Below are 17,903 nucleotides of genomic sequence, written 5' to 3' on the forward strand. Positions count from 1 at the left end.
GTTTTTACTACTCCCACATCAGATAAGTTCATACTTCATAAGACACAGAGCAAACTATCAAATCACTAGGTAAAGTGGAGAGCCAGTAATTTCTGCACCATTTTACCAGCTTTGATGATAGCTCGATATTTAAAAGCATCTGTCAAGTTAATACAGCAAATTATAGGGATTAGGAGTTTGAGAAGCAGCAGCTCCAAATGTCATTTCGCCAAAGCAACAGAACAATACATTGTGTATTGCATGGTATAATATTCTTCTTTTAAAACAGGTTATCAATCTCCTTACCAAAAACACCGAGGATATAGAGACACAAGACACAACAGATGCTGAAATATATATGTAATAAATTAAAACTTGGGCAGTATTTTTTTTTTAAACTCTATCTCAATCTGATTCCTGTTGATCCAATGTTGCCTTTGATAATCTTTTACTCACATGATACTGGGGGAAATGTATGAGGCTCTGAACTGTATTACCATCTGACACGGTCAGTCCCACAGTAGAGACAGCACTTGATTTTCCAACCAATACTTGGCAATTACATTTCTCTGTAATAGAATTGAAGTCTGATAAAATTGCCTTCACAATTCTCATTGGTCTACTGTCAAGTTCAAAAGCATCAAGGATGATTATTATCCCTTACACGTGCTTTTTCCCCCCTCCTTTCTCCAGATGGTACGCTGACTGTACACACTCAGTTTTATTCTACTTTGCCCTTGAGCTGACCACCAGGGAATATACAAGGATGGGCTTGGTGACTCCCACCCATATGTTCCTTTTGATTTTAAGCATGTTTGTTTAGCTTTGGAACTGCCAGTCAAAGATGTGGGTGTCTAGCATGACAAGATCCAGTCAGGTACCACTGCTTCAGTAATGCAACAAAAATAGGGTCCTGTCTTACTTTAGCAAGCTGGGATTTCTTTAGGGTCAGAAGAAAAAAAAATGTAGGTCCTGGTGGGTTAAAGAAAGATTCAATTCATTCACTGAGACCAAATACTTATTCATAAATTAGCTGAATTTATTGAATCAAAAATATAAATATAATGCAGATCATTTTGCATCAGACCCAAACATCATAATAAACATTTCAGTATCTTAAAGGACCCACAATGAAAAATATTCTATGTTATATAACTGGAGATATTAGACGCAGGCTGTGCTCAATAATATAGATGATCTAGGATAAGTTGTCTAGTCATTATGTTTTGACTTGACAAGCAAACAGGCTCCCAGTGATTTATTCTTTTGAAGGGATTTCACATGCTGAGGCTTTTCACTGTTAAAGAAGAGTGGTCAATTATATCTGAGGTAAGTAACTAGATCAAAGTGTTTGGATATGCCTGTGTTTGAATGATAGCTAATGCCAAGGATTTAATGACAAATGACATAGAACATGACAAGATGGAATTGATTGACTACAGCCAATGAGCATTAATTCCAATATTCTCCAGAAAAACCTCAGAATATACTTTCTAACTTGAAAGAGAACCATATTAAATTGGCATCTAAGCCAAACCGAGAAATAAACTGTGTAGGTCTCAATAAATAATAATGACAAGCCGCAATGGCATCATTTCACCTTGATATTGCATGAGATTGGTGAACAGTTCTCTAACTTAAGTGACCCATACTCAAAAAAAGACAATGCAATGTATGGTTAGAAAGATCGTAAAGTACTGAAGAATTTCACAGAAATTTCTTGTTCTCTTGAGATACTTCTAGTTGTTAATGCAAAAGTCTTTGACAACTTGTCAAACAACATAATAATCTATAAGTAGCAAGCTACAATTCAACCTTGCATTTTGCTCTCACTTATTGCTCCCAGAGGAAGGCGCCTGTGTTTGACCACTCTCTCTCCCTCTTGCTCAATGCTGTCAGAGTCTTGTGTCTCGGGCAAGGTTTAATCGACACGTTTTTTGGATTGGATTCTGCAGTTTATGTTATGATGTGTTTCTGGCTACTCTTTTTATTGCTATTTTGTGCAATTTTGATCAGGGCGGACTGGCTCTGCGGCCTGCACTCAATGAACAGCACAGCACTAAATTCAACTGAACTGATCTAAACAGAACATTCCTAGACTGTTTCTATGACTCTGTGGTTTGCTGTTTTATATTCTGCGTTTTTTGCTTGTTTTTTTTTGCCATTTGCGCAATTTGTTCTTTTACTTACACATTGGATGTTTAATGTTTTCTTTGAATGGATTCCACAGTGTTTCTTTGTTTCATGACTGTCTGTGGAAAGGTGAATCTCAGGGTTGTATACTGCATACATACTTTGACAATAAATGTATTTCGAATCTTTCAATCTTTGAAGAGAAATGTAATGAATCTGTTGAATGCCTTGAGCTGGCAATATTGTAATGGTTTCCTATCAAAAAAGTCTTTTTGCACCTGTAACTGTATTTTTTCCACCAAGATTTTGCATTGATCATTTTTTCCCTTCTGCTTGCTAACATCAATGGATCTGGGGTTAAGGGGGTGAACAGCTTTAAGATCCTTGGCATAAACATCACCAATGATCTCATGTGGTCTGTACATACTGGCTGTGCGGTGAAAAAGGCACAACAGCACCTCTTTTACCTCAGGTGGTTGAAGTAGTTTGGTATGGGCCCCCAAATTCTAAGAACTTTTTATAGGGGCACAATTGAGAGCATCCTGATTGGCTGCATCGCTGCCTGGTATGGGAACTGTACTTCCCTCAATCGCAGGTCTCTGCAGAGAGTGATGTGGATAGCCCAGCACATCTGTAGATGTAAACTTTCCACTATTCAGGACATTTACAAAGACAGGTGTGTAAAAAGGGCCTGCAGGATCATTGGGGACCCGAGTCACCCCAACCACAAACTGCTCCAGCTGTTACCATCCGGGAAGCGGTACCACAGCATAAAAACCAGGACCAACAGGCTCCGGGACAGCTTCTTCCACGAGGCCATCAGACTGATTAATTCATGCAGGCACAACTGTATTTCTATGTTATTTTAACTATCCTGTTGTACATACTATTTATTATAAATTACTATAATTGCACATTTAGACAGAGACATAACAAAGATTTTTACTCCTCGTGTATATGAAGGATGCAAGTAATAAAGTCAATTCAATTTCATTCACTCTAATGAAGTGCCTTGGAATGTAAATAGCTCTATATAAATGAAACCTGTTGTTATTGTAGTCCTGAGGCTTCTGTGAGAGTACTTAAATTATTTTCAGTAATCTTCTGAACTAGTGCCTAATGTGGGTGTAATGAAGAAACCAGACACTACAGTAGCTGCTTAATGTCCTTCAAACCCTCAATTTTTAGAATTAACAATTGATTTAGTACCAATCATTATTGCAGCAGTGTTCCAAATTTCTACGTACTTCATTCTTAAAAGGTCTGTCCCTACCCTAATTTTTAGATTCAACCCCTACACCGGGACTCCCGAGCAATACTTTTATTCTATTCTTCCTATATCTATTTCAGATATAATATGGTGTAATGAAAAGAGATCAGTTACAAAAAAAAGGTCCCAAAATGAAAGAATTTTATAGAAAATTTGGAAGTGATTTGGGAATATTACATTTGCTCCCCTTATCCAAATCATTGATCTATTATTTGAACAGCTGGAACCTACCACAATCCCTGCAGCATTTCGCTATTTAGTGTCTCAACTCAAATATCCAGACTTTCTTCTTTAACCAGCTGGCATACTACCCATAATTCCATGCCCACTTATTTTTAAATAATCTCTTGTATGGCACATTATCCAAAGTCTTCTGAAAGTTCAAATGTGTCACCAGCTTTCCATTCTACCCATCTTTGTGTTATTGTCATAAGATAGTTTTTCATTTATAAAATCATTTGAGTAGTGCACATTGTTACAACTAAAACAGACCACTTCTGAACATCACTAGACACATCATCCAAAGTATAATTTCCTTCCCTTCAGTCAATTTCCAAGCTCAAGTTTGTCTACAATCGTATACTGTCTGGGTAGCCTCCGGCCCCTTGGCATGAACATTGAATTCTCCAACTTCCGGTAATTCCCTCCCCCTCCCTTCCCCCATCCCAGTTTCACTCTGCCCCTCCCCCAGCTGCCTACCACCTCCCTCTTGGTTCCGCCTCCTTCTACTACCCACTGTGTTTTCCCCTATTCTTTCCTCACCTTTCCTGCCTATCCCCTCCCTGCTTCCCCTCCCCCACCCCTTTATCTTTCCCCTTACTGGTTTTTCACCTGGAACCTTCTAGCCTCCTCCCTCCCCCCACCTTCTCTATAGGGCCTCTGCCCCTTCCCCCTACAGTCCTGACGAAGGGTTCCGGCCCAAAACGTTGACTGTTCATTTCCACGGATACTGCCTGGCCTGCTGAGTTCCTCCAGTGTGTTGTGAGTGTTGCTTTGACCCCAGCATCTGCAGAGTATTTTGTGTTTACGATTGTAGACAATCCTATCAACCTCAACTATAACTTATCATTACAATATGGAACTTTACCAAATGTCTTTTAAATAACATCTATAGAAAATTTCCTCCATACTTCCTCCAAAGAATTCAAACAGGTTTGTCAAGTCTGATCTACTTGTTACATATCTGTACCATCTTTCAAAGTATATATATTATCAAAGTATGTTTACTTTGTACAACTTGAGATTAGTCTTCTTACAGGCAGCCACGAAATAAAGAAACCTCAAAAGAACCCATTAAAGAAAAGATTGTCAAACACACAATGCACAGAGAGAAAAAAAGACAAATCATGCAAACAATAAAGGTAAGCAAAGGGCTACAAAACTGAAGTTTTACGAAACACACGAAGCCAGGCATCACTGCAGTTGGAGAAGGGCACAGCCTCAGTTCATCACAAAGCCAAGTAAAAATTGCGAGACCACAGATGCAAAGTCAGGCATCACTGCAGCCGGAGCAGGCCACTGCTTCACTTCAGCACGGAGCTGAGTAAACTTCGCAGAACAGCAAGCAGAACTGAACAGAACCCGCCCTTGGCCTCCGGTCCCAACACTGACCTGGCGCTTAAATCATCCAAACATTGGGTTGTTCCTCCTCGCTCTCGGACCCCTTTGGGGCCTGAAACCCGCTGCCAAAATTCAGTCCATTCCCGACCCTTCCAATTCAGACCAGCACTTAAGTCGACTGGAAATCGGGACTCTCCTCACTCTTGGGGACACAACACTGCTCGACTCTGCTTCAACCCCGTCTCAGCCTTCACCTGCCTTGTCATGCTTCCCCGCGCTTCCACCTCTGCCACCGTTTCCCTCTGGTTTCCTTGGCAACTTCTCACCTGCGCTCACCTCTCCATTGTTAGCAGTGATCATTACTAACAGAATTTAGTAGTTTTCTTTGTTGCTGCCATCTTAAATCTTAAGCTTTCTCTGATCAATGGAAAATTTCCCCAAGTGGTTTCAAACTCTTTCCTTAGTCCTTTGCCAGGTGTTAAATTAATTGGTCTTTCATTCATTCATTCATTCTCAGATGTTGTTTCTTTTCTTTTCTGAAGAGGAGAATTTAAAGGGCAGGTTCTTGAATAGATGGAATTTCACAAGATTATATTTGAAGATGTGCAATGTTTAGTCGTTAAAATCCCAAGTTGGAAACCATCTGGTTTTGAGGATCTGTCACCTTTTACTGCAATTACTTTTTCCAAAATCAGTATTGTATTTAGAATTTTTTTTGAATGGATCCTTGTCCCAGGTTCAATAGTACCTTCTTAGAGGCGTCCAGATGCTGCTATTGTCCTCTAATGTAAATACTGTACTAGCAAAAATACTCAACATGGCAACCATTTCCTTGTTTTCAGTTATAGTAAATATATTCATGGAACCCCTGATCAACCTTTTCTTTCCAAAATAAATATATACTTTGTTTTAATTTTGACACGCTTTCCAAGTTTACATATTCATTTTTCTTTCTCTGTTTTTATCAGCTTTTGTTGTCTCCAGTCACTGGGGTCTGGTCTTGATTTTGTTTCATAATTGTTTTTAATATCAGTAATCCATGGCTGGCAATTAAATAAATAAATCTGGCTCAGTACTCATTTTTATATCTAAATGGTCTGTCCCCACATTGTTTACTTATGACTTTTTACAACATACTTCCAAGTGTAAAGACAAAGATGACACTAGTCCCAACTCTATGCAAAACTTCTTTGTTCTTGCTGGGAGGCAAACATTCTATATTGTTTAAAGCTGACACAGTCTGCATCTCACACTCTCACCCACTTGGCTGAGATCAGAAAACACTACATGGAAATTACAGGAAAACTTGTTTATATTCAATTAATTCTTGGAACAGAACCAATGACTGACACGATCACTTCACTTTAAAATTTCCCATATATAGAAATTTGGATTAAGTTTGGGCATGTAAACTACGACACAAACTCTCTTTATTTAACAGAACTGCATTTTGCTGTATCATAAATACAGGTCTATAGTAATAAAATATTAAAGACCTACAGCCATGGGTTTCTCCAGCAGGATGTGGTAGCCCTTTTCTGCAAATGCCACTGCTGGTTCCTGTTGATTTAAATGATACAATATTTCAGCAAATGGGTTTCAGTTAACAAACAATAACTTAAGGTACAAACCATTTGTTAAAAATATGGTCACAACTAATTTCAGACAAGGACTATATAAGAAAATGAAAACAATTTCAATCTTTGTGACCAGCCCTCTGATGCCATTAATGTACAAACATTTAACCTTCCTGATGACTTAGCTGCTTAGATTAGAGAGTAACAGAGCCATACAGGTCAAGTCTACTATCCAACTACAATCACTAGCATGGTTTCAACACAAATGCTACATTTGGCCTCAATATGCAAAGATTAAGAGGAGAAAGTCCTCAAATAGTAAAAGCAAAAATATTGAAGCTGCTGGAAAATTGGAATAAAGAAGGGAAATCTTCATCTTCAACCTCCATATCTTATGGAAAATTCTCTGATATGGCTAGCACCTCCAGTGTGATGTCTCCAGCAAACACAGCTTTCTTTCTACCATTATGTTCTAAGCACAACGCTCTAGTCCATTCCTCAATCAGAAATTGAGTACCCCCCCCCCCCGCCTTTTGGCAGTACCTTTTCACGAAAAGACAATGGAGGCAACATTTGTTATATTTCCTATCCCTGTCCATTGTCCAGTCTGAAACTTCGATTTAATGTTCATTTATTATCAAAGAATAAAAGAAACCCAAATGAACCCAATTAAAGAAAAAAAAGAAAAGGAAAATAAAAGACCGGCACTCAATGCGCAAGAAAAAATTTAAAAATTTTATTTCCAAATGAAAAGCAACTTATTCAATTTATTTCAATTTAACATGCTATCTAAATTGTTCACAATGGAGTTTCCTGTACATTGGAAGAAACCTAAATTCAGATATGGTGACCACTTTGCAAAGTCCATTCAATCCACATGTGTACTGTAACTTCCAAGCTTCCAGTCAAATGTAGCTTTCATTCTTCAGACAACTCTGACCTATTTTTGTAACCCCCTGAACTGTTCAAGCAGCTCACTGCAAGTTCAGTAACATAATTTCAGATTTTGACCATACAACCGTAAGACATTAGAGCAGAATTAGGCAATTCGGTCCATCAAATCTGCTGTGCCCTTCCATCATGCCTGATTTATTATCCTTCTCACCAATGTACACTACATTTTAGATTCAAATACAATTCAGCTACTTCAGGTAACACTTTTTCTATTCCAATTTACAGATTTTCCAGACCAACTATTCATTAAAAAAAATAACTCATCTAATTATCACCCATTTTGCCTTCAACCATTATCACTCTGGTCATCTAATTTTTAATGCATACCAAACCACAAAATGCCCTTTGCTCTCCTTCCCACTTTGCCCACATCTTAAAAGTTCTTTTTAATATCCAAATCTTTACATTTCTAATGAACAACTGCTAAGATGAAACCTAAACTCATTTTGCTCTACACAGCTACCAGATAATCTTCTAAGTATTTCTCATTTTTTCCTTTCTTTTGATAATTCAAAGGAATTAATCTTTTTCAATCTTTATTGCTCTGTAGTGTCAATATACATTATACGAAAATATTTTTTCATGTTCTATTTTAATTACACAAATACATTCTTCTTTCTGCTATTTCAGAATTATTTTCTAAGCAAAGCTCTTCAGTCTAGAAGGTTAACTCCTTTCTTCTCCACTTGAGCTGCTATGTATTCCTAGTCCTTTTGTTTACACTAAATAATGGAAATGATACCTCTTGTGTACCTTGTGCTGTCTGTCAGGTGTTGCTATGATCACTGCGTCTGCAAACTTCTCCCGTGATGCAGCTCCCCTCCAATCTTCCAGCAAAAAGAAGAGATTGAACAAATATTATTGATAAAAATCAGATTTGATTAATCCTTCCTATTAAAGAATAGACTTATCTGTATTTGTTCACAACATTTTTATCCAAGTCATGTTTTATTTTTATCCAAAAACTATTATTTTGGTTAATATTTTGAAGAATACATTTAGAAAGACAATTAATTACTCTCCAGCGACATCCTCAAATAGTCACTGCTCACATACAAAGCTTCAGCTTACTACTTCCATTCCTGATTCTGTCTTCATCTGCAAACAGTCGATCAAGAGTTCCAGCAAAATATTTCGAAAGAAATTGTTCCTGCAAAAGTAACTCGATACTGTTCAGAATCAGATTCTGGCTGTTTTCTGCGCAGTATCTTTGAGTCCCATAATTATCTTTTCTTTCTCCTCAAAGTCAATTAACTTGATGCAGGCAAAACCCTAGATTAAATGGGGCACACATGAGGAATTCTGCAGATGCAGGAAATTCAAGCAACACACACCAAAGTTGCTGGTGAATGCAGCAGGCCAGGCAGCATCTCTAGGAAGAGGTACAGTTGACATTTCGGGCCGAGATGCCAGGCAGCATCTCTAGGAAGACGAAGGGTCTTGGCCTGAAATGTCGACTGTACCTCTTCCTAGAGATTAAATGGGGTTTCACTTTATTTCATTCTGCCTGTTACTCACTGCCTTATTCAACAATGTATGGAGAAAACTTGACTCATGCATTATTAACATACTAGTCTGGAGCTTCTTCCTGGAATGCATTTTTGCTGAAGGTGGGTGTTACTTAAAATGACGTGAAAGACCTCTGAAAAATTTGAAATAATTTCTTGAAGAGCATCAAACAAGCTAGAAATTGATTTGTTTCATAACAAAAATCACCAATAGGAGGGTGCTCATGGCATGTCTCAGTAACCAGAGCCCATAACCTATGCTGGAGCAGAAAGAAATGCAAGACATGACTGAACCCCTTTCTCATATCAACATCAATCTATCAGTGTAGTTTAAAAGTTAGAAATGGAAGAGGCAGCAGTGATGGGAAAAGCAGGTGGGACAGTTGAATAATCTGGAATATTTCTTTCGGGTAAAGTTTGCTCGCGGCTAACACAATTTTTCTGATGAAAGTAATGAGGATATCTCCACACAACCAAGTGATAAATAGGAATCATTTCTTGAAGAGCAGAACAATATCACACAATCGAGGAATGTTACAGAACAGAGGAAACATTCAGCTCATTGTGTCCTCGCCAGTTCTTTACAAGGGCAGCCCAGTAATTTCAATTAGTAGCACCTTCTCCAAAGCATTGTAAAATACCCCTTTCAATATAGTTATCTACTTCCCTTTGAAGGACACAATGGAATCTCCCTCCACCACATCAGCAGAAAGTAAATCTCAGCTCCAAAAGCATTGTGGAAGTAACACACAAAAACTGAAAGAACTCAGCATCTATTGAGGGAAATGAAAAGTAGACTGCAAAATAGAGAGGAGATAGCCTGTATAAAAAGGTGGATGGAAGGGTTGGAGCAAGAGTTAGCAAGAAGAGGGATCTGAGTGAGTAGGAGTGATAGGCAGATAGGGGAGGAGAGAGTGGGAATATCAGCAGAAGCTGTGAAGCGATAGGTGGAAGTGACCAAGGTTTGGCTTCAGAGATACTGTCTGACCTGTGAGTTCTTCCAGCTCTTGTGTGTTGCTCCAGATTCTAGCACCTGTAGTATCATGCCCTTACAATGTGTTCAAGCCATTGGGTTGTAGCCTACCCAGCTGTAACATGAAATGTTGTTCTTCAGATTTACATTTGACTTTGTCCTGGCAATAGAAGAGGCCAATGACAGGTCAGTGGGGCAATGGGAAGGTGAGTTGAAATGGTATGCAACTGGGAGTTCCCGATGGCCATTGCAGACTGAGTGCAGGCACGCTGCGAACTTCTTGCTGCTCTATACTTGTTCTCACGAATGGATAGAAGCACACATCAAGATGTACTGTACCAATTTCAATCACCAAGACTGCAAGAACTGCTTGGGTGCCTGGATGGTGAGAGAAGAGGTATAGAGACAGTGCTCCCTGTGAGAGAATGATCTGCGTTTTTCCTCTTCTGCAGAGCATGGTAAATACTAATTCCTCACCCACAAAGCAGATTCATTGCAAACTTATCAAGAAGAATCTCTCAGAATGCAATGTGGACGTGGACCAGATTGGAGCAGCACAGTAATGCTTACTTTCTCAGCAGTAGACCCAAAGAATCACCATGATAGAACAGAGAAGTACAGCCCAGAAACAGGCCCTTCAGCCTACAATGTCTGTACTAACTGTGATGCCAAATTATACATCCCATTTGCTTGCACTTCATCTGTATCCACCTCCCCCTCATTCCCTTTGTCTCTATTTCTCAATTTCAGTATTGCAGAGGATTTTGTTCCAACCTGCACTTCATCAAAATGTCTCTGTTCCAGCCACCACCATTCTTGACCACCAGATGAACAACATAAACTAGTTCCAGAACCTGGGCAACACAGTCTCAGAAAACTTGACTCATGCATTATTATTGTGGTTTCCCAGAATTCATAATTGGCTCCGGAATCAGAAAACAGCCAGACCTTCGGCCAAATGCATACACAAGGCTTTAACCAACACAGCCTCTATTTCTCCACCAACATAAAGATTTAAATTGCACTTCTTTATGGCTCAGAAATAGGAACAAATTTTTCAATGAACACCATGAATGAGCAGCTTGAACCAGTCTGCTTCATCATGGGCACTAGCCTCCTCAGCATTCAGGACATCTTTAACGAGTGATGCCGCTAAAAGGCGGCAGTCATCATTAAGGACCCCCATCACCCATGACATGACCTCTTCTCATTGCTGACATCAGGGAGGAGGTACAGTAGCCCGAAGGCACACACTCAACAATTCAGGAATAGTTTCCTCCCTTCTGCCACCAGATTTCTGAATAGAATTGAACCCATTAACACCACCTCACTACTTTTTTTCTGCTACCACATGATAACTAATTTCACAACACAATTCTGATTCCACTGTTTCTTCCACTTCCTAATGAGCATTTGCCAGCAGGTCAGAATGATCGACATTGAAGACATTAAGTATACAGACTGACTAGAATTGAAGAAATGTTGCTGAAACCACATCTTGAGTGGATTGAAAATGTCACAGCAATGTCATGAGACCATTCACTTTCAAAACTGATCTTTTCTGGAGAGCTGAGGCAGAACAGAGAGGTCATGCATACAAAGTCAATACAAACAGCATTTCCAGTGACTAGCAATTGTCAGAAGCTTAAGAGACAAGAAATTGAATGCATGTGAAAGACACGACAAGAAGCTGAGAATTAACGTTATTACTACAAAACTGTTACACTTGCAGTGCAAATTACTTTGTGTATCATTCTTGGTATGTCAGAAGCCCATGTGTAACCATGTGATACTTGCATGTTGGCATTATCATCAGAGACAGAAGAGCAAGAAGAATTGTTGGAAGGGAATTGATTGAAAAAAAATGGGTGTTTTTTTCCCCTCCTTTTCCAGATAACAATTTTATTGGTACCACAGTCCTGTACTTGTCTTATTATTATTGATAATACTATGGCCAACAGATAAAGAAACCAGTTGGGCCAAAAGGTCTGACTGTTTATCTTAATCTCCAGACAAACAATATGTCAAATACTTACACTTGCTTGCAATGTTTTGATGAAATGGAAATCATTATTTCTAATTTGGAATCAACTCAGCTGTGATACAAACCTGCTTCTTTCTCCATATATATCAGATGATCTCTTAATTATATTTAATACTTATAATTTCATATCAGCTTTCATATATATACATTTTTTTAGAGATTTATACACTGTATAAACACCAGTAGCTGTATCATCATGAAAGTGGCTTGGTAAAGCAACTCACCATCAAAGACATTATAATCCGCCACTGAGTATTTCATTTGTAAATTCTGTCTGGCAACCTGGCAGCAGTCTGCAACTCCCACAATCTAGAGCATAAGTAAAATAATAATAAATTAATCCAAATAAAAACAGGGAAACACTGGTGTAGTAAGTATTAGAGATAACATAACCACAATAGAAATGCAGCCCAGCACAAATATATTCTGCTACAAAGCAAAAATCAACTGAACACCAAGAAGAAATGCTATGTAATACTAAGAACAGTAAGAAGGTGAATAAATAGATAGGCAGAAAAGTGAGGGCATGAATAAACTACATTGACAGCATGTTAAAGATGAATATGAAATGATTAAAGAGAGTGCGCAGTGAAACATTACCAGAATGATTCCTGGGATGTCAGGACTGTATACATGCCATCACTGGATTATGAATGCCCAACTAATGGATAACCCCCACATGCAAATGAGATCACGCTTTATTATTACATTCAGAAGTCAGACAAATGCACATATATTCATTCCTGCAAACGAAAGAAGTAGTTTCTTCTCTCTAAGCTTTTGTTATTTGTTCTTTCTTGTCATTCTTAACTCTTGATGCCACTCAATACAGTGCAAGTATAGTGACCATATCAAGTGATTTCAAACATATTATTTCTGCAGATGTTGCAAATCCAGAGTAAAACACACAAAATGCTGGAGAAACTCAGAAGGTCAAGCAGCATCTATGAACAGGAATAAAGATCTAACGTGTCAGGCCAAGACCCTTCACCAGGACTCAAGTGATTCATCAAATGATTTTCGTTTGTTTTCCAGCTTATGGCAAAATCAGCTTTGTAACACAGGGATGACCTGTAGTTCAAGGCGACTAAAGAATGTTAAATGTGGCGAGAGGAAGAAAAATAACTAAATCCCAACAGGGAAAAATAAACCAAGGCATACTCACGTACACACTCATTATGTTCACTTCCTTATGGCTTGCAGGATAAGACTGTTGAGCTCAACCAAAGAATGCAGCACCACCTTTTGCAGTCTAACAGTCTGAAGCAGAGGGTGCTGGCAATCATGGCTTCAACCACCAGTTTAATATTTAGAAATCATGTAAGTTGCAAAACACAAGTTCAAGTGATAGAATAAAGAAAGCAGCATACCAGTACACTTGTTAGCTTTGACTAACTTCAGCAGACTTGGATATCATTATACTTTTTCAATACTGAAACAAGGCCATCTTAGTATTACCGAGCATTAATCTCCCTCGTCACTTTCTATTACTAGGTCATTCTGGCACTCGTGATGTATTAGCTCTGTACATTGCAAAGCATGTCTTTTCCACTCGAGCCACAATGTCCACATCAGTGAAAGTGGAGGTTCACTTCCAAGGCTGTTGCCCATGTTACTACTCTCCCTTATGTTGGCAATATTTTATTGTTGTTGGATTCAGTGGTCATTTCTCCTTTAAAGATGTAAGTTAGTCTCAGCTTCTGATATTATGCACATTTTTAATGTGTGCTGAAGGAAGAATATTACTATTTGTGCCTCCAAACCATTACACGAGTTGGGAATACAAGAATCATTCATCAACAGCACTGACAAATTGGTGGTGTTTTCCCAGACAATGAATGGCACTTTACTCCATTCTAGGCAAAGGTATTTCCAGTTTTATGGGGGGGGGGGAGCATGGGAGTTGAGAAAAGAAAATAATTTGAAGAGGAAATTAGATCCCATCATGTCAAATACTTGCCAAGAAACTATCAAGGGAATTCAGGAAAAAAATCTTCACCGAATTGTTAAGCTCTGTCATTGTAAGTCATTAAAACAGACTAGTATAGCTGCTAAGTATAATCCAAATAAGTACTTAAAGGAGAAGGAACTACAAAGTTATGCTGATAGTTAAATGGGCAAGATTAAGAGGAGATTTAAGTGGAGAATAAATGTGTATGTTCTATGAAACACACTGAAAACTTAAAATACATTTAATAAAAACAAATCAGTCAGTGGCTACACTATTAGGTTCCTCCTGTACCTAATAAGGCAGCCAGAGTGTAGGTTCAAGGTCTTCTGAAATGAATAAATTAAGTTTGTTACTAAGTGCTTACTCAGAAAAGTAAGGTGTATGAGATGTCTGGTGAAGAGGCCTGTTGTGTCCATTCCAGGGTAGCCCACTCGCCTTTGGTCCCCACCAGACACTCAGCGCTCACCTATGGCTTCAAGTAGTTGTTTGCATGCGACAGCAGCCACACTCTGTTACACCTCTTCAACAGGCAGGCTAAGCCAGGTGAGGGTAGCCAGCAGTCTCGTACTCCAGTGAGATAGGGACATGCCCGTCCTAGCATGTGAAGTCAGCTCCAGCAAGCTGGATGAATGAGACTTGCAGTGAGACCCAATGGCCAGGAAGGCGAAACTGCAATGCTCCATGGAGAGCGAAGGGCACGACGAGGCATAGAATACATCATGGTCATGCACAGCAACTAAGGAGGACTCCAGTTTGTGACACTTGTTTGTGCCAGTGGACCCAGACTTCTAAAGTCAAGAGTGCCAGCACAACAACTCTTTGACTTTGAGAACTCTCCCGCATAGGTTTCCTGTCACCGTCAGCCATGACAGTCAACCACCACTCAGAAGAACTTGCCATATAGAACTAAAAGAAAACATAGAGGTGAATTGAATTAACCCTTACAGCCCAATACCACTTTGATGTGAATTATGATTTCTGTTAGCAGCCACATTGCAGTGTTATAAATTAATCTCACTATCCCCAACAAAGAACCATGGCTCATTTTCCTTTTCCTAAATCTTGGATTGTAGAAGATGCAAGGTTGTAGGATACCCTCCATAATAGGTCCGTAAATTCAATTGTGTGGTATTTTTTTTCCAATATATACATCACAGCATTGAATTACATAAAATAATTAGATTAGATTATGAGGACATGCAATCCTCTTTTATTGTCATTTAGAAATGCATGCATTAATAAATGATACAATATCACAGAAACACAGGACAGACCAAGACTGAAAAAATAACAAAAACCACATAATTATAACATATAGTTACAACAGGGCAACAATACCATAACTTGATGAAGATCAGGCCATGGGCACAGTAAAAAAGTTCAAAGTCTCTCTAAAGTCCCACATCTCACGCAGATGGGAGAAGGAAGAAAACTCTCCCTGCCGTGCCCAACCACAGTCCGATTCTGAGTCGTCCAAAAACTTCGAGCCTCCGATCAGCCCTCCGACACCGAGTACCGAGCACCATCTCTGCCGAACGCTTCGACCCCAGCCTCGGTCGCCAGCAGCAGGCAAAGCCGGGGATTTTGGGGCCTTCCCTCCAGAGATTCTCGATCGCACAGTAGCAGCAGCAGCAAACCCGACATTTCAGAAGTTTTCTCCAGATGTTCGTCTGCGCTTCTCACGTCTGTCTCCATCAAATCAGAATTGTGCACGGCTTCCTATTTATAAATATGATATCATTTCACCGGAGAGCTGCGCAAATTGTGAGTTTGTAACAGCCCTTGTATAAAATGATAGAGTCAATAATACTTTTATTTGTACATTAAACACACAAGTTCAAAGTCTGCAAAGTATGCAGGATGATGTTAATTGCCATGCAACACATGCATGGGTACATTAATAAAAGTGTCCTGATGAAGGGTCTCAGCCTGAAACATCGACTGTACCTCTTCCTATAGATGCTGCCTGGCCTGCTGCGTTCACCAGCAATTTTTATGTGTGTTGCATTAATAACAGTGGTTATGTTTCTAGCGGTATCCAGAGGCGGGAACTATTAACCTGAATATCAGAGTTTGAATCGCATCATAGCAATCCTGGAATTAAGTGACTGTTAGACCCACTGGTAAGCTGCAATGCACCCCAACCAACATAAAATCTTTCCTTTGAGTTTTTCTTTAAAAATAGACACCATTGCAAATAAGTATCTTAAAGGAGAGGAGGAATTCCAACTTTAAGGCCCAGATGACCAAGAGCATGGCCTCCAAAGGCACAGCAATGAAAGTTACTATTGATCTTTTATTTTAATAAGAATCTAAAACATGTATTGTTACTTTCTCACCAATATTCTCTATTTATTTCTTAAAAATATTGCCATCAATGAGGCATCTCTAGCTGGCATATTCCTAGAAAGAAAGGACATTCTTACACAGGCTTAGTATTAAGCTTTAGCTTTTCCTCATCCATAATGTGTCCAGTGTGGATCAATGGACAAAAATCAGTAACTAAAATCTAGATTACTTTTCACCTAAATATCTTTATTTTTAAAATTGCTTAACTGGCTTTTATGTGGCATTTGCTTAATAATTACTTCAAATGTTGATAAAGGTTGAACTTTATCATTGACTAGTCTATATGTGTTCAGTGGCCATAAAGTGCTTCAGGACATCCTGCAGTTTGAAATTCACAAGAGAAATACCATTAATTGTATTGTTAAGGCCAGAATTGACTATATTAGATTTGTTTACAATATCTATACCTGATCTAAACAAGACCACTTCAGTTCTATGAACATGATCAGATTTTGTTTTCAGTATCATCAGATGAAACTAGAGGAACAGAATGTTTTTCAGCACCTCAATGGGTGTTTTAATCTGGTACCACACTAAAGGAAGCAGGGCAGTGATATGTGAAAACACAGGTTTTGTGTATGGCAACCCTCCCCTCCAACACAAATCATCCCAGCAGCAACAATACTGAACAGTTGGCCCAAGTCCCCAAAAGCCTTTCCACTCATAGGCATGCCAGGTTAATCATACATCATTGTGGTGCAGAAAAACAGTTGAAGGAAGTCTCGGGGAGGGGTGTTGGCATTGAATATAAAAAAAACATCCTACGAGGTTGTACATGACAGACTGAGGCCTTGGGATCAAAAGTCATGAACGTGGACAAATAAAGGCTTGGTCTTGTTAAAATTTGTTTCAGTACAAGAAGCCTTCATTGCTTGCAGGCCATAAATAAGCAAATAACTTATTTAAATAAATAAGCAAATGCTTATTGAAAAAATAACTTTTTTCAAAATAGCATTAATAGCATTTATTGCACAATGTTTAACATCACTCTGCGTATGTAAGAGAGACACGAAAGGAAGGAGTGGAGGGGCAAATCATCCCATCGTGCCGATGCTGGATCTTTAAAAGAGAAAACTTTTCAATATGTTTCTAAAGGCTTTGAGATTAAATAGCCACAATCTCACCGACTTTAACCACTTAAACTGTCCTAACCACCAACACTATTTCAACAGAGCCTAAAGTAAGCACAATGAGCAAAAACTGTATCTTTTGGGTGGGAACATTTATTGCCTCCAAGGCTAAACAACTGCTTTCAAACATTTATATAGCCACTCTTCTGTTTTGCTAGATTTCAAATGCTGATAAAACAGTAATATTGCCACTTATTACTCCTGCAGACTCAACTTCTATTTTTTCAAACATCTATACTCTTCCAGCATGCAGTCATCACTGCATTTATTTAATCAGCACTCCCCTTCACCCCATCCTAAGCTTATCTTTTAATGCCTTTCACCCTTTACGTCAGTGCTTGCTAAAACCAACTGCATCTCTTTTTGTTTATAGTTCTACAAGATAACCTAGCAATCCAAAATTTTAGTTGTTGCTTTTTCCACAAATTGTTTTTAAAAGCTGTGTCTTTTGAACCAATCATAAACCCTACACGCC

The 17,903-nt window shown here is 38.8% G+C and overlaps 1 protein-coding gene across 2 annotated transcripts in view; it reads right to left on the reverse strand.

Annotated features, from left to right (window-relative positions):
- LOC140188446 (putative oxidoreductase YteT) overlaps positions 1-17,903 on the reverse strand; it is a 207,406-nt gene that overhangs the window by 152,666 nt on the left and 36,837 nt on the right. For both annotated transcript variants that reach the window (XM_072244730.1, XM_072244729.1), the window contains exons 3-5: positions 12,223-12,307; positions 8,227-8,300; positions 6,443-6,502 (exon numbers count right to left, since the gene is read on the reverse strand). In XM_072244730.1, coding sequence (XP_072100831.1) covers positions 6,443-6,502; positions 8,227-8,300; positions 12,223-12,307 — 219 coding nt within the window. The remainder of the gene's footprint in view (positions 1-6,442; positions 6,503-8,226; positions 8,301-12,222; positions 12,308-17,903) is intronic.

Source organism: Mobula birostris, chromosome 27, assembly GCF_030028105.1.
Source record: "Mobula birostris isolate sMobBir1 chromosome 27, sMobBir1.hap1, whole genome shotgun sequence".
Taxonomy (NCBI): Eukaryota; Metazoa; Chordata; class Chondrichthyes; order Myliobatiformes; family Myliobatidae; genus Mobula; species Mobula birostris.